This window comes from Ranitomeya imitator, chromosome 7, assembly GCF_032444005.1.
Source record: "Ranitomeya imitator isolate aRanImi1 chromosome 7, aRanImi1.pri, whole genome shotgun sequence".
NCBI lineage: Eukaryota > Metazoa > Chordata > Amphibia > Anura > Dendrobatidae > Ranitomeya > Ranitomeya imitator.
The window spans coordinates 95,145,059-95,169,888 of record NC_091288.1 but is presented as its reverse complement, the minus strand read 5'-3'; the positions used below and the strand labels follow the sequence as shown (position 1 = coordinate 95,169,888).

The window sequence follows — 24,830 nt, the reverse complement described above, 5'->3', positions numbered from 1 at the left end:
GAGCACATGACTGGTATCTTTAAGGTAAGCTGGGATGATAGACATACATTTCTGAAGGTGTGTGGGCATCAACTGTTTGACTTCAAACCTATCACGCTATGTCGACACACACCTTCAGAAATGTATGTCTATCATACAATTCAATTTAATGTAGAGAGTATCCTATTTATTTTAGAACATAATTATTTTTATCTATGACGGCCAGTTATATCTCCAGACATGGGGAATGGCCATGGGTACCTGCTTGGCTCCAAGCTATGTGAACCTTTACGTAGCCAAATGGGAGGAGTCACACATTACTTTGACAGAAAGCCCCAACACTGGCCTTGTTATGTGGAAACGGTTCATCGATGACATGCTATTTATCTGGAATGGCCCTCAATCTGAACTCGATACATCTTAATTCCAATGATTTTGGGTTGGAATTCACGGCCACTACTAGCAAAACAAGCATGAATTTCTTAGATCTCAGGATCTTTATAGAAGATAACCAGGTGTTAACAAAATGTCATCGCAAGACAGTAGATTCCAATGGGTTTATCGATATAAATAGCTGCCATTTACCCATTTGGTTGTCTAACATCCCTAAAGGCCAATTTACTCGAGTAAGGCGTAACTTTACAAATATACAGGATTATACAACTGAAGCAGAGTATCTAACGGGCCAGTTTTTAGATAAAGGTTACCCTAAGGACCTACTTGATGCAGCTAGGAAGGAGGTGGGTGAAACATCTAGGGATGCTCTGATATACAAAACAAAAACAGATGCATCTGTTCTAATTAATATTTCAGAACAAATCCACCAGCTGCCTATTATTACACAATACCATTATGGATACAAACAATTTACTAAAATCATCCGCAAGTACTGGCCAACCCTCCAATCAGATGTAGTGATAGGCAAACTATTACCAAAGTATCCAAAATTCGTGTTCAGAAAATCACGAACAATAGGGAATATCATTGCCCCGACAATCAGTGAGGGTTTTATTAAAGGGACATCCTCAAAAATCCCAGGCTTTTTGCCATGTGGTACTTGTTCCTGTTGTGTCCGTACAGATTTTAAAAAAATAAGACAACTGACATTCTTTAATTTTAATGGCACCCAAGAGTTTGAAATCAAAGACTATATATCATGTTGGTCATCAGGAGAAATCTACCTTCTTAAATGCCCTTGCAATAAAATTTATGTAGGCCGCACAAAACGCAGACTTATGGACCGATTGAAGGAACACCTTAATAATATAGAAAAAAGGATTTGTCGGTCATCCCCTCTCCAGGCATTTTAGGGAGCACCACATGAGGTCAACCAAATGGTTGACATTTTGTGGCATTCAGGTGGTGCACAAGAATTGGCAAGGAGGGGACTACATAAAATCAATGTCACGTACCGAATCTAAGTGGATTTTTATGTTGGACAGCCTAGTCCCTAGGTGCCTCAACCACAAGCTAGAACTATATGCTTTTAATTAATAACCGAGTTATATTTTACATTTTATATTTTACTTAATAAACTATATAACTTTTATTCTCCTTTTTCTTAGTCCTGCTCCTGTATTATTCATAGAGGAAATAATCTTTTTTTCATCTTTTCTAGTTCTTTTCGCTTTCTTTTTTTGTATTCCACAGCCTACTGTGTCACCCACCTCCTGCTATAGGGTATTCATTATGAGCTGACAAGTCCAACCTCTAGTCCAGTTTATTTATACATAGACTTTAAAATTCTTTTAAAAATCTTTCTAAATATTTTTTCTTATTAAAGATTTTTGTATTTACACGTTTTATATACATTTTTTAACAAAAGATACATAATGGGATACACTAGCAGTCAAACTCCAATCTAAAGGGGGGGGGACTTTACACCAGACAATCCAACTTATTCCCAATGCATATCCAGCCATATTCAACTCACAACCAGGCTCTCAGTCCTTGCAAATTGGGGGTTTGCTTGGGTTCATTTTTTTTTTATAATAGCGGTGGGTGGGCTTTCTATATAAGGAGCAGCTGACACCCAGGACCAACAGCCCTGACGAAGAAGGTCCGGTGACCTTCGAAACGCATTGGCAAATTGGCCCTGTTCAGTATCCGTCCCCTGCTCCACGCTTCCAACTCCAGGTGACGTCACCCAAACCACGCCTCCCTCACACACCGCTACAGTCTAGTGGTGCCTTCGGCCGAGGCACGCCGCCTAGCATTCCTGGCATATGCAGTGGTATCAGTCCCACCAGAGAGGAGGCTGCCCAGACTTTTACTCACTCTGCATCGCCGCTTGAACCCTCAACCTTTGGACTGCGCTCACGAAAGAACCAGCTTATTGTCCTCCCTGACAGCATGGTATGAAGCAACTAAGACACAGCACTGGCATCGCAACTACGCTACACCAGTAAGTGCTTTTCTCTCTTCGGGACAGGTTGTACTACATTTTTCTGGCACATGATCGAGATTGTCAGTGCCTGGCAGTGACTGACAAGCAGATTATTTATTGCAGACTGGTCACACATTAACTGCCACACTTTCTATACCTTAAGGTACCGTCTCACAGTGGCACTTTGGTCGCTATAACGGCACGATCCGTGACGCTCCAGCATTGCTCCAATATCGCTCCAGCGTCGTAGACTGCGGTCACACTTCGCAATGCACGACGCTGGAGCGATAACTTCACGAGGTATTTGCGATGTAGAAGCTGTTGGTTACTATGCGCACATCGTATACAATATCGTGCACACCTTTGTTACACCATGCGATCATGCCACCACAGCGGGACACAAGACGACGAAAGAAAGTTTCAAAGGATCTGCTACGATGTACGATTCTCAGCGGGGTCCCTGATCGCAGGAGCGTGTCACACACAGCGAGATCGTAAGTATATCGCTGGAACGTCACGAATCGTGCCGTCGTAGCGATCAAAATGCCATTGTGTGACGGTACCCTTAGCCTCTAGGTTTACATAGAAACGGCCTTCCTTGATCCTTCACAGATCCTATTCGATATAGGGTAACGCGGTGACCTTCATTGCTATCCTCTTAACAGTTGTTGTAGAGATGTGTCTGCTGCTAGAACTCTGTGTGGCATTGACCTGGTCTCTAATCTGAGCTGCTGTTAACCTGCGATTTCTGAGGCTGGTGACTCGGATAAACTTATCCTCAGAAGCAGAGGTGACTCTTGGTCTTCTTTTCCTGGGGCGGTCCTCATGTGAGCCAGTTTCTTTGTAGCGCTTGATGGTTTTTGCCACTGCACTTGGGGACAATTTCAAAGTTTTCCCAATTTTTCGGACTGACTGACCTTCATTTCTTAAAGTAATGATGGCCACTCATTTTTCTTTGCTTAGCTGCTTTTTTCTTGCCATAATACAAATTATAACAGTCTATTCAGTAGGACTATCAGCTGCGTATCCACCAGACTTCTGCACAACACAACTGATGGTCCCAACACCATTTATAAGGCAAGAAATCCCACTTATTAAACCTGACAGGGTACACCTGTGAAGTGAAAACCATTCCCGGTGACTACTTCTTGAAGCTCATAAAGAGAATGCCAAGAGTGGGCAAAGCAGTCATCAAAGCAAAAGGTGGCTACTTTGAAGAACCTAGAATATAAAACATAATTTCAGTTGTTTCACACTTTTTTTGTTAAGTATATAATTCCACGTGTTAATTCATAGTTTTGATGCCTTCAGTGTGAATGTACAATTTTCATAGTCATGAAAATACAGAAAAATCTTTAAATGAGAAGGTGTGTCCAAACTTTTGGTCTGTACTGTATCTATTACTACTTGTCTAAGGGTCACTTCCATCTTTCTGTCCTTCTGTCTGTCTGTCTTACTTTCTGTCACGGATATTCATTAGTCGCGGCCTCTGCCTGTCATGAAATCCAAGTCGCTGATTGGTCGTGGCAAAATGCCCACGACCAATCAACGACAGACACAGTCCGGCGGCAACATGGCCGTTCCTTCCTCCCATCAGTCAGTGCCCGCTCCATACTCCCCTCCAGTCAGCGGTCACACAGGGTTAATGGCAGCGCTAATGGACCGCGTTATGCCGCGGTGTAACACACTCCATTAATGCTGCTATTAACCCTGTGTGACCAACTTTTTTACTATTGATGCTGCCTATGCAGCATCAATAGTAAAAAGATCTAATGTTAAAAATTAAAAAAAAAATAAAAAAAATCATCATATACTCACCTTCCGGCGCCTTTCCCGCTCCTCGCGACACTCCGGTGAACGGTCCATGCATTGCGATCTCGCGAGATGATGACGTAGTGGTCTTGCGAGACCGCAATTTCATCATCTCGCGAGACCGCAATGCACTCTTGAGACAGGAGCACGCGAGGAGTGTCGGTAAACGCTTCCTGGATCCAGGGGCCAATGGAAGGTGAGTATATGACTATTTTTTTTTTAATTCTTTTTTTTAAGCGGGATATGATGCCCACATTGCTATATACTACGTGGGCTGGGAAATGTACTACGCGGGCTGGGCAATGTACTATGCAGGCTGGGCAATCTACTACGCGGGCTGGGCAATATACTACGTGGGCTGTGCACAGGGCTGCCATCAGGGCATGACGGCCGTGACTGGTGTATGGGGCCCAGTGGGCAGAGGGGGCCCGCATCGGGCCCCGTCTCATCTGCTCACCGGGCCCCTACCGGCAGCCACAGGCTAACCGTGCCCTTAGCGCCGACGCTGCAGCTGTTTAAAGCTATTGATGTGCGGGCCCGCACGTCAATAGTTAACAGCCGCCAGCCAATCTGAGGCTGGCAGCTGACGTCAGCCGCAGCATGCGTGCATGTCGCCGGCATCTGACATCATCGTCAGTCGCCGGCGAGTGCACGCTGCAGCTGCGTAGAGACAGAGAACTTTGCCCGCTGCAGGAGCATGGCCAGGTAAAAAGAACTTCTTTTTTTTTTTTTTTTTTCTTGAGAGCGGCGATCCGGGGGGCCCAGGGAAGAACGCTGGACACAGGGGCAAAACGCTGGACAGAGATGGGGCAGAGTGCTGGACAGAGATGGGGCAGAGTGCTGGACAGAGATGGGGCAGAGTGCTGGACAGAGATGGGGCAGAGTGCTGGACAGAGATGGGGTAGAGTGCTGGACAGAGATGGGGCAGAGTGCTGGACAGAGATGGGGCAGAGTGCTGGACAGAGATGGGGAAGAGTGCTGGACAGAGATGGGGCAGAGTGCTGGACAGAGATGGGGCAGAGTGCTGGACAGAGATGGGGCAGAGTGCTGGACAGAGATGGGGCAGAGTGCTGGACAGAGTTGGGGCAGAGTGCTGGACATAGATGGGGCAGAGTGCTCGACAGAGATGGGGCAAGTGCTGGACAGAGATGGGACAGAGTGCTGGACAGAGATGGGGCAGGATTGGAAACAGATGAGGCAGAGTGCTGGACAGAGATGGGGCAGAGTGCTGGACAGAGATGGGGCAGAGTGCTGGACAGAGATGGGGCAGAGTGCTGGACAGAGATGGGGCAGAGTGCTAGACAGAGATGGGGCAGAGTGCTGGACAGAGATGGGGCAGAGTGTTGGACATAGATGGGGCAGAGTGCTGGACAGAGATGGGGCAGAGTGCTGGACAGAGATGGGGCAGAGTGCTGGACAGAGATGGGGCAGAGTGCTGGACAGAGATGGGGCAGAGTGCTGGACAGAGATGGGGCAGGATTGTTAACAGATGGGGCAGAGTGCTGGACACAGATGGGGCAGAGTGCTGGACACAGATGGGGCAGAGTGCTGGACACAGATGGGGCAGAGTGCTGGACACAGATGGAGCAGAGTGCTGGACACAGATGGGGCAGAGTGCTGGACACAGATGGGGCAGAGTGCTGGACACAGATGGGGCAGAGTGCTGGACACAGATGGGGCAGAGTGCTGGACACAGATGGGGCAGAGTGCTGGACACAGATGGGGCAGAGTGCTGGACACAGATGGGGCAGAGTGCTGGACACAGATGGGGCAGAGTGCTGGACACAGATGGGGCAGAGTGCTGGACACAGATGGGGCAGAGTGCTGGACACAGATGGGGCAGAGTGCTGGACACAGATGGGGCAGAGTGCTGGACACAGATGGGGCAGAGTGCTGGACACAGATGGGGCAGAGTGCTGGACACAGATGGGGCAGAGTGCTGGACACAGATGGGGCAGAGTGCTGGACACAGATGGGGCAAGTGCTGGACACAGATGGGGCAGAGTGCTGGACACAGATGGGGCAGAGTGCTGGACACAGATGGGGCAGAGTGCTGGACACAGATGGGGCAGGATTGGAAACAGATGGGGCAGAGTGCTGGACAGATGGGGCAGGATTGGACACAGATGGGGCAGAGTGCTGGACACAGATGGGTCAGGATTGGAAACAGATGGGGCAGAGTGCTGGACACAGATGGGACAGGATTGGGGACGGATGGGGCAGGATGGATACGATGGAGACAGATGGGGCAGGATGGGGAGATCATAAGGGGCAGAATGGATACTCATGAGGGCAGGATGGGAGAACATATGGCTGGAGCCTGGAATGAGACACACGGGGGCTAGGATGGCGAATATTACCATAGGGGCTAATTAAGGGATATTATTATTGCAGTGGTGTATTTATTTTATTTTTTGAGTATACTGTTTTAAGTCCTGTTACTGTGCAGAGTGATACTATGTCGCCTTCTTCATGTGGTGTAATGTAGAGCCTGGGAAAATGAAGCAATGTGTTCTACAAGCGGAACTCGAGATAACTGTGTTATTTCCTGCAGAGACGAGTCCTGGCTGGATGAAGTGATGTTGGTCTGTGCTGGATGAAAGATGAAGGACTTCACCTAGAGACGTCACTGGTGAGTCAGTGTTACCTATACACTGACACTATACACTGTATACTATATACAGAGGTCCTGTGTACAATGTCACTAGTGATCACTGTATTACCTATACATTATATACAGAGCTCCTGTGCATAATGTCACCGGTGATCACTGTATTACCTGTACACAGACACTGCTTACTAATTACAGATCTCCTGTGTATAATGGCACTGATGGTGATAGTATTGTGGTTTTTTTTATTACTGATCAGTATTGTAGTATTCAGTCACTATGTGGTGGTAATATGTGGTCTGGTTATGATGCAGTGGTATTTGTTCCTTGTATTTTATATTATTCGATCACTGTGGTGGTAATATGTCATCTGGTCATAGTGCTGTGGTATTTGTTCCTTGTATGTAGTATTATAGGTCATTTTAAAAATTGAAAAATAAATAAAAATATACCTAAATCGTATTGCATATTTTAACAAATATTTAATAGGCTACAGCAGAGCAGGGCCCGGCCAAAAGTGTCTACCGTGTTATGGTGGCGGCTTAAAAAATATTTTGGCCAAAACAAAAGCTGCCGGCTATATGTGTGATCTGGTGATGGGAACTGTCAATGTGTGATAGGTGAGAAGTGGAGATTTTCCAAGAGAGAGCGGTGGGATTGTGGACAGTTCGAGGGGTGGAGCCTGGAGGCGGGGCTGAGGTGGAGCCTGGGCGGAGTCTCAAGGGGGCCCCAAAAATTTTGCCAGTATGGGGCCCCAAAATTTCTAGTGCAATATACTACGCGGGCTGTGCGATATACTACGTGACTGGGCAATATACTATGTGACTGGGCAATATAGTACGTGGCCGGGCAATATACTACGTGGCTGGGCAATATACTACGTGACTGGGCAATATAGTATGTGACTGGGCAATATACTACGTGGTTGGGCAATATACTACGTGGACATGCATATTCTAGAATACCCGATGCATTAGAATCGGGCCACCATCTAGTATATATATATATATATATATATATATATATATATATATATATATATATATATATATATATAAACACAACAGCACGTGTACATGAATCTAGGCCATGTGAAAACACAGACAAATATTCAATATGAATTATATATGAATTATACTTCTCGAAAATATTCATGATTGGTAGAGTAGGACCCATCAGAAGGAGATCACCTTTCCGTGGTTGATGGGCACACGCGAATTGGCCAATTTATGCGCTAATAACACTGGTCAACAGCATTTTTGGTGCCAAAGATATTTCATCGAATTTAGGGTAACTTTGGGGTGCTGATTCTGAATATGTCATCAGTTTTGCCAGATTGGCTCAAGTTTTTGAGATTTTTGGTATCTTATTTATAGCACTTGTTGGTAAATGCGACGCATCATCTCATTAATTTCTTTGGATTAGTACTTGAACTGAGCAGTTCTCAATATAGTTTTGTGTTAATTAGTGTTCTAAAAGTTTGTTCATAGCTTGATTTTTGCACTAACTTTATGTTGTTGTCTGTTTTCCAGTGAAAAGCATGAACTCATCAAGAAGAAGTTGTCTTAACGATCCAGACTCATTCTGTTACATTTGTGGTGAATACACACTGCCAAAACATAGAAGAAACATAACAGACTTCGTAAAAAAAAGTGTATTTTGCCTATTTTGGGGTTATGCTTGGGGACCAAGACAAGTTTTGGGCACCACACATAGTGTGCAAAGCATGTATCGAATTATTACGAAAATGGAGCAAAGGACAAAGAAAAAGCTTCAAATTTGGTGTTCCAATGGTGTGGAGAGAGCAAAAAAATCATCAATGATGACTGTTATTTCTGTGCAGTGCAAGTGCAAGGATTCAATAAGCATAAGAAACGAAAATGGGAGTAACCTAACATGGAATCTGCAAGAAGGCCTGTCCCTCATTGTGAAGATGTGCCTGTACCTGTGGTTACCATGTTACCTGACCTTCCCCCACCTGATGATGATGAAGTGTGTATTCACCACAAATGTAACAGAATGAGTCTGGATCGTTAAGACAACTTCTTCTTGATGAGTTCATGCTTTTCACTGGAAAACAGACAACAACATAAAGTTAGTGCAAAAATCAAGCTATGAACAAACTTTTAGAACACTAATTAACACAAAACTATATTGAGAACTGCTCAGTTCAAGTACTAATCCAAAGAAATTAATGAGATGATGCGTCGCATTTACCAACAAGTGCTATAAATAAGATACCAAAAATCTCAAAAACTTGAGCCAATCTGGCAAAACTGATAGCATATTCAGAATCAGCACCCCAAAAATACCCCAAATTCATTAAAATATTTTGGACACCAGAAAAAAATTTTTTTTTTGTTGACCTGTGTAATCTTCGTTTCATCTATAACTAAGTTCTATGAAAAACATTTTTGAAAATTTTTTTATGATAAAATATTTTGAGAAGTATAATTCATATTGAATATTTGTCTGTTTTCACATGGCCTAGATTCATGTACATGTGCTGCTGTGTTCTTCTTTATCTATATGATGCAACTTGAACGTGTTCACATTAGGAGTGCTGGTTGTTTTTTTTTTTTTTTCTCTATTTGATGTATGGATGCGGCTGCATCCAGACTTATCTTGCACTCCTCCCATTGACCTTGCAGGTGGTGGTAATCAACTCTACCTGCCCATAAATTGTAGGTTTATCCCAGAGTGACATGTTTTGTCCAGAGTAGTAGGCTGGTGCCCCAAAAGTGGCATGTATGGTAGAGTAGGACAAATCAGAAGGATATCACCTTGCCGTAGTTAATGAGCATACATGAATTGGCCAATTTATGCGCTAAGAATCTTCATTTCATCTCTAACTGTAAGTTTTATGAAAAAAACATTTTTGAAACATTTTTTATGAAAAAATATTTTTGAGAAGTATAATTCATATTGAATATTTGTCTGTGTTTTCACATGGCCTAGATTCATGTACATGTGCTGCTGTGTTCTTTATATGATGCAGCTTGCACGTGTTCACATTAGGAGTGCTGGTTGTTTTTCTCTCTCTCGCTATATACATATATATATATATATATATATATATATATAATAGAGATTTATAGGGATATATAGTAATATGTACTACAGGCACCAAACATCACTTACTTCCATTTGTTTATCCAGTTTACGCAAAATGACCAGCTGAATCATCCCTCGAATGTTTCCCTCCATAGACATGGATCTCCGTAACGTTTCCATAGCTTCTCGATTTAATTTGCCAAGCAAGCTCTCCCCATTCACAGCTAAAAGCTGATCATTGACTCGCAGGCGTCCATCCTGTAACAGGCAAAGCATAAAGTAAAACACACGAAAAATGATGTTCACTGGCTTATAACAGTCAACAGAGACCTCTAGAAGAATACATTCTCAAGAAGGCAACTGACCGACCTTCCAAAACAAAACGTTTAATAAAGTATATAAGGCAATATGGACATAACATCTTACAGACACTGGTGTATGCACATAGTTTTTGAAACAGAACACACTGCAAGAAGAACCTTCATTGTCATCTTTTTGCCGCTGGTGGCTTCTTGTTTTTTTTTTTTTTTTAATTTTACACATCAAACAGTGGTGATTTCATAGCGACAGCTAAAGAATGGTCGGGTCACTTCTTTTAGCTGCTTCATGGCTTTCAAAGCCTGAAACATTTAAAATAAGTTGCAAAAGACATACCTTATGCAAAGCAAGACATTTTGATATTGCAGTGCATATGTTCACTAATTTTAATGTTTATGGAAAGCTTTTTCAGGAGGGTTCCAGGCGGAATCTGCCCAAAAAGATGCCGTGAACATATACCTTAAAGGTATGTTGCCCATCAAATATGGCAACTGGCAAGTCTTTCAGTGGCGTTCATTTGACACTTTTCATTGATCTTACTGTAGCCTTGGAGTTATTTACAACCTTAGTTCTTGTGCTGTAAGTAATATTAAAAAGTATAAATCATTTCCTAGAAAGCTGCATCTCACATGTGGCTACAAACAGTAACTATAAAAATATAACAAGTGGAAATTATACCCCTCACCGGTATTTTTATTACTTGGTAGAGATGTGGAAATCAATGCAAACCAAATACGACTCGCATGTGCTAAATTTTATGAAATTCAGAGGTCCAGGTAAATTCTGAATACATTGGGATTTAATTTGTGTAAACTGGCAAATAATTGCCCACTATCATTTTACATGTTACAGAATATTGGACAGTCAGAGAAGGCTCGCATAGCCTCATGCACAATTCTGCAAACTTCCCCATAATGCCTTGCAACTATCACATTACATGGCATAGTACAGCCAATCAGGAGGAACCATCGCAGCCTGTATAAAAGCTGAGGCAGGGAACGCATTAGTAGTATCTTGACTCTCACAGGGTGTCAAGAAATTGAGTGATGCTTGGTTACAATTTACCCTTTGTATTTGTGATTTACGGCAGTTGACTGTAGGTCTCATCATAGATACACTTTACTAGCTGTTCATAAACCTAGCTAGGGTTTTAATTGTTTTTAAACTGTATTTCTTGTCCCTTTTTTTTCTGTTTACAATAAAGACTATTATATGGTGATCCCAAGCTATTTTTATACTTCTTTTACCACTTGTCACTTTGACAATACTGTGCCTGTGTTTGTGCAAAAAAGAGATGGAAGAGGGTTGGATACTGTACTAGGGGACCTCAGCGTACATACATCTTTCAGGGCAATTACAGGTTTAACAGCTTTGTGACTCATGTCAAGTCCTTTTGCCGTGAATCAAATTTTTGCCAAAAATCCATCGAATCTGCTAAACTCAGTAAAAATTCCTCTCGTCTGAACGAGCCCTCAGTCACTGCAAACACTGTAGCACCAGAACTTCCCGTCAAATATCATTAATTCCCATTAGACTGAAAGCACCACATTTTATGGGCTTGGCAGAAGTAAGCTGTCACAAAGGAAAGTACAGGTACCTCACTCAACAAAAAAGTGACACACATATTGTTTGTACACATTTAACGCAAAAACAAGTCAATAATGCTGCAGGAATCTGCATGTCACTGCGACTTTGCCCCATCACTAAAATGGCGCAGAAGAGTGGTGGACCTAAAATAAGCCATTTCTTTACATTTATCTGCAAAGAAATTACATTTCCCAAGTGCTTCAATTCATTGCTGCTTACTTACAAATAACTGAATAGTCTATTGACTGTGATCATTGCTTCTCCCAGAGGAGAGCGCACGGTCCAAAGTGCTTCCCAGTTATCTAATTTCAGTTCTACTATATTGCATTTTTTAATGAGGTGAAAGGGAGCAGAACACCATTTGTTTTAATGAGCATCTAATGCAATCGAAAACATATTCATTCAATGGAATGACTATGAATATAAGTGAAATGAATGGCTGGAAACAGATTTATATTTTGTCAGACAGTCTGCAAAGTCAATATACTGTATAGACACCGCTACTGACTTCATTAAACAAGTCCACTTCAGGCTAATTAAAACTTCAACACCACTACAGTTCATCATCAATGACCTTGCACCCATCACACTAGCTCAGAACAAAAGATCTATTACTAGTGTAAGGAAAGAAATATACTTTACTGAGAGGCAGGGCACACAGCCCATGATGGGATCTTTCCTTCCATCTTTATTCACTACAGTAAAGAGTTAAAGCTTATGATTATAACCACTTTGAACTATTAGAGATCATTGTTAATGAATACCATGATCAGAAATGGTCCCTTAAATGGATTATTCGGGTCTTTTATTAGTTTTTTGCATGTGGCGAAGAATAGACAGGCAGGTGGCTCAGACTGGTCACTAGTAGAGTTGTGCAAATATGTCCGGGTTCCCTCTTATTCGGCAAGCTATAGCGCTTGCTGAATAAGCTAAAAAGGGAACCTGGCTTCCTGGATCACGCCGGCCAATCAGCTGTTCGGCTCCGCAGCTGCTTGTGTCGCGGCTGTGTCACTGTCACAGCACATGCATGGACAGCCCAACAAGAAGGCTCTCCATGCATGTGTCCTGACTGTGACACAGCCGCGACAGATGCAGCCGGCACTATCCAGGTATCCGGGTTCCCTATGCAGCTTATTTGGTAAGCGATATAGCTTGCCGAATAAGAGTGAACCTCATCTCTAGTCACGGATTGCTCCTGTTGACGAGTCTGCCGCTTCCCTGAAGTCACTTCATCACAGCAGCATCTTCTCTTTTGCTCTGATCGGTTGAAGGGGTATCTGAGCAGGGTCCGGTGCCTGACTGTGGGGAGACAGCTGTTATCCAGCCTGATGTCTGCAGTGACACTCAGGAAACAGAGGAGATCCGAAGAGGAAGAGGTTCTCTGTTGACAAGAGGTGAAGTGAAGCAGGGGAATCTCCAGCTGAGCCAGAATAGATTGTCCGCATACAGAACAGGCAGGTAGTTAGAGTCGAGCGAATTTTCCAATATTCAGTTCGGATAACAATTGCAGGCGATGTAAGATTGCACTCACTAGCGTATTGGGGAATATTCGCTTGGCACGGGATTAACACACAAGACCATATTTTCTTCTAAAAGTTCAACTGGGTTTATTACTCCATAAACCCCAGTGGCAGAAAACACAAAACAACAATCTTCAAAGCATGGCAAAATACGGTAACAATGTTCACAGTGTGACCATACGCTCTTGGTCGAGTCCAATGTTCAGGCTCGCTCTGGAGCCAAACACACAGTCTGGTATTACCTGCTTGTCAGTGCTGCAGGCTTTCCACTGGCAGTACCACACTGGACCTGTTTCTGGCTCTGCAGATCCCTGTCCTCACCTCGTGCTGTTCAGGGATCCAGTCCTCCTCCCAGGACCTCCCAACACCCAGGTTACTCGGGATCAGCGAATATTGTATTTGCAATATTTGAAGAACGCCATTGGAGTCAATGGGAGTAGAAATGAGTGAATATGTTCAGAAACGATGTTTAAACATAAATTCATCACAAATAGGATACCAATATTGCACGAATATGGCAAATTTGGATTCGGAGACCGATTCCGAACATATTCGCTCAACTTTATTAGCAACCACTTGTCTGTTAGTTCTTAGCCTCATACACATAAAAACAAACATCCTAGATAACCCTTTAAACATTGGAGTTATCCCTTACTAAATCTAAATTTCCAGACAGATGAGCTGTAGGCCATAGTATAATGTATGGAATTTGAATACTGCTTTGGGATTTAATTACAATAAGTATGTTAAAAAGGATTTTTCACGTTTATAATATTTATGGCCCATGCTTAAGCCATTAATATCAGATTGGTGGTGTCCAACTCTGGGTACTCGTGCCGATCAGCTATTTTACCCATGAAGCTTGTTTACCTTGCTCTACCTACATGCCATACATTTTGTAGCAGCTCTTTTCAGCATTTATAAATTGCCCAATAGAAGTGAATAGGGCAACACTGGTATCTGGCACAGATGCTACTAAGTCGATGGTGTGCAGGTAGACAGAGCAGTGCCATAAACCCTTCATACAACTGATCGGTGGGAGAACAAATAGTTGGACCCCCTTCATTTGCCTAGACAGGTAGACAGATATATTCCAACAAAGCAGACAACGGTCCAGCCAAAGAGGTAACAAAAACAGACCATTTTTTAGCACAAATGGCAAAACACCAATAAAGTCTGCATTTTACATAATATGTTGGAAAATTAAGAAATTCTTTATAGAGTTCCTGGAACCTTGACACCAACCAATACCTGGATTAGTCTTCTACAACTATTCTGTTCATAGATACACTGACAAGCAAAAAGGGAAACAACTATTTGAACTTTTGACTTTCAGGAAATGTGGGAACAAGTTATATTTTGTAGTACCCAGGAAGAAAAATATGTTTTTCACCACCAGGAGAATAACATCAATAATGCAGTGACATGTCAAGAATCTGCATAACTAATCACATCAAATTTATGTATGAGATATCCAAGATGATTGTCTATAAAATATTGGTAGTCTCAAGATCAAAGCAGAAGTGGATGGTGAAACATGGAGCCTGAAAGTCAAAGGTTCAAAACATCTTTACCCTTTTGTCAGTCAGTCAGTGTCGACAGATCGATAGATAATAGATAGACAATAGATATAGAAAACGAAAAACAGCACCTTATAAAAATAGACAGGTATAAAGCTTCCTTGGTACATACCAGTCCTTGTAATATATAGAAAAAATGGAAAGGACGCACCATCATAGTGCAAAAACAAGTACCTTTAATAGCCCATCATGCGACGTTTCAACTCTGTTTCAAGCTTGAAAAAGGCTCACACACAACCGAAACGTCACATGATGGGCTATTAAAGGTACTTGTTTTTGCACTATGATGGTGTGCCCTTTCCGTTTTTCTATAGATAGATAGATGATTATAGACAGATAGATATGACATCGAGAGATAGATAATAGATAGAGCTAGATAGAAAGATAATAGATGGAAAAAAGAGAATTAGAGCAGCACAAAGCAAGAAAAATAAAAGGACAAAATCAGGTGCAGAGCCTCCCAGGCACAGACCAAACCTCAATTGTAGAAATCCCCAAAAAACGGAGGCAGCACATCATTCTCAGTGAAAAAAGGAGCTACTTTTATTAGCCCATCTTAGCAACGCTTCGGTCTATAACGATGCTAACCTTTTTCGAATGTTCTTTTTGTCAGTGAGAATGGTGTGCTGCCGCCTTTTTTGGATTTCTAGATAGATAGCTAATTATACAGTCATTTAGATTTTGAAGTGGTGTTCACAAAGTCGTCCCCTCTATACTGCAAACTTGCATGAAATCTGACAGCAGTGATCATTGTGAATGAGATGTAACAGCAATCACATTACTAATTTCCGATATCCATTGCTACTTTTTGTTTACCCTAAATAATTATTCTTAACTAATCGCAAAAAAAGCCTCCAGCCGCCCTCCCTGTAACTACTCTTCTAGAGTACTGAAATCCACTGTAAGTAATTACCTCAGCTAAAGAAGAAGTGAAATGTACACTGTTTAATGGAAATGTCATTTGTTCAGTAAACAGAGACTTGCTTTGCCGCGGTATGTGATAAAAGCCGTAAATGGGGGCGAGAAAAGCAGAAAATGATGCATTGCCTGAGATCTATATTCTTTCGGTTGCAGGAACATATTGTGACCGTTTTGGTTTATTTTACTTGGGGGAAGGTTTATTGCCCGAACGCGGGCTCGATTTTCACAAGATATCACAGCTGCTTAAAATTCCAGCCACAAAGGAGCGAGATATTGTAAATATATCTTCAGAGCAAGAAGGGCTGTGAACTGGATGATTTCATTCTTGTCTCAGCTGTGCAATGCTCAACCTCGGCGCAGTGGGAAGCAATATGTATATTAACCTCAACATCTTCAGTATTAATAAAGACGGCGACATCCGGCGAGCGCGATGACAGATCATGTATTGACTAGAGGCAGAGCTGTGACACCCGCAATATGAATGAGGGACACAATCTCTGTGACAAGCCTGTAATAGTCACAGCCCACGATGTATGGCCCTGGAAGCACGGACCCGATCATTAGCGCATTGTTAGACTGAGAAGAAACACTTGGCGGAGGGAAACGTGGAGCCACTTTGGTAATATAGCCAGATATAATCCTAGGCAATATACCCGGGCGCAGAGCAGCTATGGAAATGTTATTCCTTTGGTAAATGTAAAATGTCTGCCAGCAAGAACATTTCCTGCACAGTGTTCTAGACAAATCCAAAATGATATTGCTTTAGATTGATCGTAAATTATTCTGTACCCAGAACAACCTGGAGAAGGAGATAGCTTTCACAGTAGCCTTTATTCCAGCTTTTCTTTTTTTCAGGACAGTTTAAATAAATAAATCATAGGAAATTCTATGGAGGTGAATGTCTCCATTTTCTTTCCTGGTGTATTAGAAGGCACACTTTGCTTGGTGCTGATATCTCAGATGGCGCCATTTAATACTAAGCCTCGTTTTTTATGCTAAATATGTGCCTCTTGCTTCTTCTTTCCTAACCCCTGAAGCTTTTTTCGGTTTTGCATTTTCTTTTTTCGCTCCCCTTCTTCCCAGAGCCATAACGTTTTTATTTTTCCATCAATATAGCCGCGTGAGGGCTTGTTTTCTGCGGGACAAGTTGTACTTTTGACAGACACCGTTGTTTTTTCCATGCCATATAGTAGAAAACGGGAAACAAATTCCAAGTGCGGTGAAATTGCAAACAAAGTGCAATCCCACACTTTCATTTGGCTTTTTTACTAGGTTCACTAAATGCCAAAACTGACCCGCCATTATGATCCTCCAGGTCATTACAAGTTCACAGACACCAAACATGTCTAGGTTCCTTCTTATCGAACTGTTGAAAAAAAATTCCAAACTTTGTAAAAAAAAATTGTGCCATTTTCCGATACCCGTAGTGTCTCCACTATTCGTGATCTCGGTTGGGTAAGCTTATTTTTTGTGTGCCAAGCTGACATTTTTAATGATACAATTTTGGTGTAGATACGATCTTTTGATCGCCCATTATTGCTTTTAATTCAATGTTGTGGCAACCAAAAAAACTTAATTTTGGCGTTTTGACTTTTATTGCTATGCCATTTAGCGACACAGGTTAATTCTTTTTTTATTGATAGATTGGGTGATTATAGCCCGATCAGCTCTGCTACATAGAGGTGATGATCAGATCGCCTCTATATAGCAGAATTACCGACTTGCTATGAGCGCCGACCAATGGGTGGCACTCACAGCAAGCCGGCACTGACAATATAGAGGTATCCAGGAGGTTGTTATGACAACACACCGGTGACCCACAATCATGTGAAGGGGTCACCGATGTGTGTATTTCCGCCCGATGACCCAATGCACGATTTAGCTTGTTGCCTTCGTCATGACGGCAAAAAGCCGAAATGCGCGTTGGGTTGGCACGCCATCCTAGGAGAGGGAGACCCCACTATCTTTGTAAGCACTTTTGGGCATTCTGATTATTTTTATTGTGGATTATATCTTTGTTTATTCAGGCTGTCTCCCTTCTCCATTTGACAACATTTCTTTTCCATTGTATCTGTACATCACGTTTGCTTTTTCCAATAGACTTTTATCCTTATCACATTTGCCTTAATGGCGTCGCCTTTATACTGAGTTTTTTCATGACACAACTAGATGGTGGACCGATTCCAACGCATCGGGTATTCTAGAATAGTAGTATAGTATTATATAGTGTAGTAGTATATAGCACAGCCCACATAGTATATAGCACAGCCCATGCAGTATATAACACAGCCCGCATAGTGTATAACACAGCACATGTAGTATGTAACACAGGCCACATAGCATATAACACAGCCACATAGCATATAACACAGCCACATAGCATATAACACAGCCATGTAGTATATTGCCCAGCCACACAGTATATTGCACAGCACGTGGTATATAGCATAGCCCACATGGTATACAGCACAGAGACATAGTATATAACACAGCCCATGTAGTATAAAACACAGCCCAAACAGTATATAACACAACCCGTAGTATAGCCACATAGTATATTACCAATCCATGCAGTATATAGCACAGCCACATAGTACATAGCAAAGCTACATAGTGTATAACACAGCCCTCGTAGTATATAGCAATGTGGGCACCATACCCCTGTTAAAAAAGACCTAAAATAAAATAAAAAAAGATATATACTCACGTTCCGTCGGCCCCCAGATCCAGGCCAGGCGTTTACCAATGCTCATCGCAATGCTCCGGTCCCAAGAATGCATTGCGGCAATAACACGTGATGATGTAGCGGTCTCGCGAGACCACTATGTCATCATCTCGTGAGACCGCTACGTGATCTCCGGTCATTGCCGAAATGCATTCTTGGGACCGGAGCATCGCGAGGAGCAGGAAAGGCGCCGGAAGGTGAGAATAGAATATTTTTTTTTTATTATTTTTAACATTATATGTTTTTACTATAGATGCTACATAAGCAGCATCAATAGTAAAAAGTTGGTCACACAGTGTTAATAGCAGCGTTAACGGAGTGCTAAAACCCTATGTGGCTGCTGACTGGAAGGGAGTATGGAGGGGGCACTGACTGGAGGGGAGTAGGGACGGACAAATTTGCGACTGGACTGTGCCTGTCGCTGATTGGCCACCCGGGATTTCCATGACAGACAGACAGAAGTTAGAAACAGACGGAAGAGAGAGAGAGATAACAACAAGCACTTTAAGGCAAACTGATTGTTGTGTAATTCATGCAATATATTTTTATTAATATTTTTATATTTAATTTCCTTTTTTTATCACCATTTTCCTACTTTTTGAAACATTATTCCATCACTATTTTTTATTCATTGGTTAGATTGTGAGTCGCAATTTTGGCCTGATTACACTTGTATATTTATCCTTTTGGCCATTTAAGCTATGTGTGGATGTGCAATCTATTTTTTTAATTGTTCTTGCATACATTGTTTTCTTTTTCTCCCATTATTGTCTCTCTGATTATATAATGATTATTCAATAAATATTATATTTTATTATTCTATCTTTAGGACTTTGTCCGTTGTGTCTCTTTCATATTTCCCTTTAGTCTCAGACAGGAATAAACCTTTAACAGGCAACTTCATTGCTCACTTGCACTGGGTAAAATATTGTTCTGATCATGAAATAAGCTTTTTCAAATCCAAGCATATTACTTTCATTATTTGATGTAAAAAACAACAAAAATATTATTGGAGTTTTACATTTCTTGGCGAATTACAAAAATATATTTGCAATCTGCAGATGCCCCTATAAAAAGAAAGTATGCAATATTGATTTGTTTGTTAAGTGGCCTGATGACGAGGTCGTTAAGATACAAAAGCTTGAAGATATAATTGTTCCAGCAAGCCAATAAAGGTATGACTTCCATAATGCTGTAATTAATACATTGCCTTTTTTGCTAATACAAAACTTATTTAACATCACATACATTGTTCTGCTAACATTATAGCACACAATTTCTGAATTATTAAAATATGAAGGATTAAATAATGAAAACATTTGAGCAGTAAAATTATAGTAAAATCCTTGGTGCTCCAAATAATAAAAAGGCAACATAATTGTTGTAAGGTCACTATAAGCTGCCACCTGGGTTAAACCTTTCATCTCTTGGCGGCACGGACTAAGTCTGTGCTTTTAAGTAGGTTCTCCAGAATAAATTTGAAATGATTACTGAAAACAGTAGGATTGTAAAAGTAAAAAGCGGATACTTGAAAATCAGCATAAACCCATTCCAACTGATGCGGCACATCTAGACTTTTACAAATCTTTTGAACATATTATTCATTGCTGGGTTCAGTTGAGTTCATAGGCACCTTTTAAAGATGAACTCTGAAGCTCAGAAATGGAAGTTGAGTAGTATATGCCAGGACTAATGCAGATATAAAGCTAAACAGACCAGTGTAGGTGTGCAAGGCACAATCATGCATTGTAAGGTGACCAAAAGATAAACTATTAATTAAAAGACCAAAAAAGTCCCATTAAGATGTGCTATATTAGAGTCATAGGAAACTGGAATGTCCAATTTCAAGACTATTCTACAGTATATATGTGTATATACATGAATAAGTATTTACACACATACAATACCGTTCAAAAGTTTAGGGTCACCCAGACAATTTTGTGCTTTTCATGAAAATCCATACCTTTATTATTCAAATGAGTTGCCAAATGAATTGAAAATCTAGTCCAGACATTGACAAGGTTCGAAAAAAAAGATTTTTATTTGAAATAATAATTTTCTCCTTCAAACTTTGCTTTCATCAAAGAATGCTCTCTTTGCAGACCTTTGGCATTCTAGCAGTTAATTTGCTGGGGTACTCTGGAGAAATTCCACCCCATGCCTCCAGAAGCCCCTGCCACAAGTTGGTTTGGCTTGATGGGCACTTTTTGCGTACGATACGGTCAAGCAGCTACCACAACAGCTCAATGGGGTTGAGATCTGGTGACTGCACTGGCCACTCCATTACAGATAGAATACCAGCTGACTGCTTCTTCCCTAAATAGTTGTTGCATAATTTGGAGGTGTGCTTTGGGTTATTGTCCTGTTGTAGGATGAAATTGGCTCCAATCAAGCGCTGTCCACAGGGTATGGCATGGTGTTGCAAAATGGAGTGATAGCCTTCCTTATTCAAAATCCCTTTTACCTTGTACAAATCTCCGACTTTACTAGCACCAAAGCAACCCCAGACCATCAGCTTACCACCACCATGCTTGATAGATGGCATCAGGAAATCTTCCAGCATCTTTTCAGTTGTTCTGTGTCTCACAAATGTTCTTCTGTGTGATCTAAACACCTCAAACTTGGATTCGTCTGTCCATAACACTTGTTTCAAACTTTCTCTGTACAATGTCTGTGTTTTTTTGCTCATATTAATCTTTTCATTTTATTAGCCAGTCTCAGACATGGCTTTTTCTTTGCCACTCTGCCCTGAAGGCCAGCATTCTGGAGTTGCCTCTTCACTGTAGACGTAGACCCTGGCGTTTTCTGTGTACTATTTAATGTGGTTGCCAGGTGAGGACTTATGCGGAGTTGATTTCTCAAACTACAGACTAATGTACTTGTCTTGTTGCTCAGTTGTGCAGTGGGGCCTCCCACTTCTCTTCCTTTTCTAGTTAGAGCCTGTTTGTGCTCTCCTCTGAAGGGAGTAGTACACACGGTTGTAGTAAATCAGTTTCTGGGCAATTTCTTGCATTGAATAGCCTTCATTTCTAAGAACAAGAATAGACTGTCGAGTTTCACATGAAAGGTGTTTTTTTTCTGGCCATTTTGGGAGTTTAATGGAACAAACAAATGTAATGCCCCAGATTCTCAACTAGCTCAAAGGAAGGTCAGGTTTATAGGTTCTCTAAACAGCCAAACTGTTTTCAGCTGTGCTAACATACTTGCACAAGGGTTTTCAAGGGTATTCTAACCATCCATGAGCCTTCTAACACAGTTAGGAAACACAAAGTACCATAACAACACTGGAGTGATGGTTGTTGGAAATGGGCCTCTATACACCTATGAAGATATTGCTTTGCAAACCAGATGTTTGCACCTAGAATACTCATTTACTACATTAACAATGTATAAAGTGTATTTCTGAATCATTTAATGTTAGCTTCATTGGAAAAAACTGTGCTTTTCTTTCAAAAATAAGGAAATTTTGAAGTGACCCTAAACTTTTACACGGTAGAGTATGTATAAAAATATTTATATATAATGTACTTCTGCATATTTATGTGCATACGCACATATTATATGCAATTGTAAAATAATACACATGTAGCAATGTGCAAAAACAGGTTTGGAAAATATGAACCAAAAGTAACAATGCTTTAAAAAATATGTTTGTAGCTTTTTTATCAATTAATAAAATGCAAAGTGAATGAATAATTGAAAAGTTACATAAAATTAATATTTGCTGTATTCACCCTTTACCTTAACCCCTTTACGACAATGGGCGTAATAGTACACAATATCTTACTCTCCATTTGGTGCGGGCTCTGGTGCTGAGCCCACATCTTTATGGGCACTTGACAGTGGATCTGTACAGCTGACATGTGCCTGAAACAGTCGAGGCTGGATTTGCGATCCACCCGCAGCTGTTAACTAGTTGAATGCCGCTGTCAATGTCTGACAACAGCATTTAGCTTGCGCTTACTGGAAGCACATCGCTAATTCCACCCATCGGCGCCCATGTCACATGACCGTAGGCCACCGATGGTTGGCATGACAACCGCGAGTCTACAGCAGACTCCTGTGGTTGTCATTGCCGAATTGCTATGAGTGCCACCCAGCAATTGGCACTCATAGCGAGTGAGCATTTAGGCGATCTGATCATGGTCTGCATGAAGCATGCATGTCTGCATGAAGCAGAGGTGATCATAGTGCTGCACCTTTTAGTCTCCCATGAAGACTATTTAAGTATGCAAAAAGTAAAAAAAAAAAAAAAGTTTTACAAATACTAGTTGGCCCATGCAAAATTTTTGCACATTGGTTGTCAGGGGCGCAGGTAATTTCAGGAAAATTAAGCTGGTCAAACGTAAATGTAATTAATGAATTTAATGAGATGATGAACACAGAGAGGTATGTGTGTCACTAACATTATATTTTATATACATACATCATATATATATATATATATATATAGAGAGAGAGAGAGAGAGAGAGAGAGAGAGAGAGAGAGAGAGATAGAGAGAGAGAGAGAAATTGGAACAGCATCCAATACTACCTCAATGGCGTGCAAAGCTTTCCCAACCAGCAGTCCAAAAAGCCTCCAGTTATAGTATCAGAAAAAGAAAAGCAGCACAAAAAAATAATAAAAAAGTGGACTTTATTGCCTGAACGGCGTGGCAATGTTTCGGATACAAAATCCTTTTTCAAGCAGTGAACACATGAGTGAAACAATATATATATATATATATATATATATATATATATATATATATATATATATATATATATATATCTATATCTATATGTGTATGTATGTATACACGAGTATTTAGACTGTATATATGTTTTAACGAATATTTGAGCCCATGAATCCATTATATGCCCATTTTGCAAGCCGGCGAGAAAATCTCGCCATATGGATGTCATACGGATGCTTACATGCGAGAAAAATCGCATCTTCGCACTGCACACGGATGACATACGGATCACTGTTAAGGGAACATTTCTGCAATTCTCATCCGTGTAAAACGGACCAATTTATTATACGTTGTGTGTGACTCCAGCCTAAAGGAGATCCCCCCAACATTAAACATAGTGATATTTTACTTACTGATCAGAAGGGGTCTGATTGTTAGGACCTTGCAAAAGAACAGGGGCAGCAGCATTTTTCCCCTCCACAGCAGCACTGCCATCTACCTGCAGTGTAGGGAAGTGCAACACAGCCCTATGTATGTGAATGGGGCAGCTCCCTGTACAGCAGTGCCACTTTGACAGTAAAAATGATGGAGAATTGACCCCATACCTGAGCGCATTTACACCACTGTATTATAATTGGGAGTATCCCTTTTTTTAAAAAAAAAAAAAAGTAATATCTGCAGATTGTCATACCTTTTTTTTCCATACAGTTGGTTTTTTTTTTTTTTTTTTTCAATTTTTGTGAGGATGTTTCCAGCAATCTCTCCCATCGGGAAACCATGTAATGTCTGAGTTATGTCACTGCAGTTTTTTTTTATAAGTAACCAGAGGTGACTCCTGGTCACCAATAAGCTGCAATCTTAGAAGGAAGATGGAATGACTGTCCAATAATACAGAAAATCTGATGGTTCAGAACCTGTCCAGTCTCTTTTAGGCTTCATTCTTTTATATTTTCAGTTTTAAAGCTGAAGTCTTAAACAGGTAAAGTTTTACTTTTGTTCTACTTCCACATATGTAGCAAATATTGTATATATACTTGCCTGAAATTGGCTGGGCAAGGAGTTCGGCAAGCTGGCAAGCCCCCAAGGCAAATGTTAGGATTTGTTTCAGCTTTATGGTATTGTGCTTTGGGGTAGTGTGGTGCCACCTGCAGGTCATTTTTCCTTACTACAGGTTTATGAAAATTAATGTTTAAAGTGTATTTTGTGATCACATCATGGATGTGTGTTTTTTTTGGCTATCTTCTTGCAAGCTTACCTTTCAAATGGTGTATAATTTGTGTGTGTCTGTAGAGATAAAGCGATCACTAAAAAAGAGTGTTTAGAAACAATATAGAAGGATTTAAAAAATATATATTATATATATTTTTTTTTTCTAATCACCCCCTTTCAAAATAAAACAGTAATACACATATTTGGCACAGCCGTATTCAGAATTGCCTGATATATCAATGTAAAAAATAGAATTAACTTGATCTCTAAACGGCGTAATGAGAAAAAAAGTAATAGCTCCAGAATTACTTTTTTGGGGGTTGCCACTACATTGCAATAGAATGCAATAACAGGTGATTTTCACCACGTAGATAAAAAGAACTTACACATGTTTGGTAAAAACGGAGAAAAAGAAAATATGCGGCAATCACCCTTCTTTAGCTGTATATTCG

The 24,830-nt window shown here is 41.1% G+C and overlaps 1 protein-coding gene across 7 annotated transcripts in view; it reads right to left on the bottom strand.

Moving 5' to 3' along the window:
- Nucleotides 1-24,830, bottom strand: part of PARD3B (par-3 family cell polarity regulator beta) — a 2,197,040-nt gene that overhangs the window by 1,461,089 nt on the left and 711,121 nt on the right. For all 7 annotated transcript variants that reach the window (XM_069733662.1, XM_069733664.1, XM_069733663.1 and 4 more), the window contains exon 12: nucleotides 9,930-10,100. In XM_069733662.1, coding sequence (XP_069589763.1) covers nucleotides 9,930-10,100 — 171 coding nt within the window. The remainder of the gene's footprint in view (nucleotides 1-9,929; nucleotides 10,101-24,830) is intronic.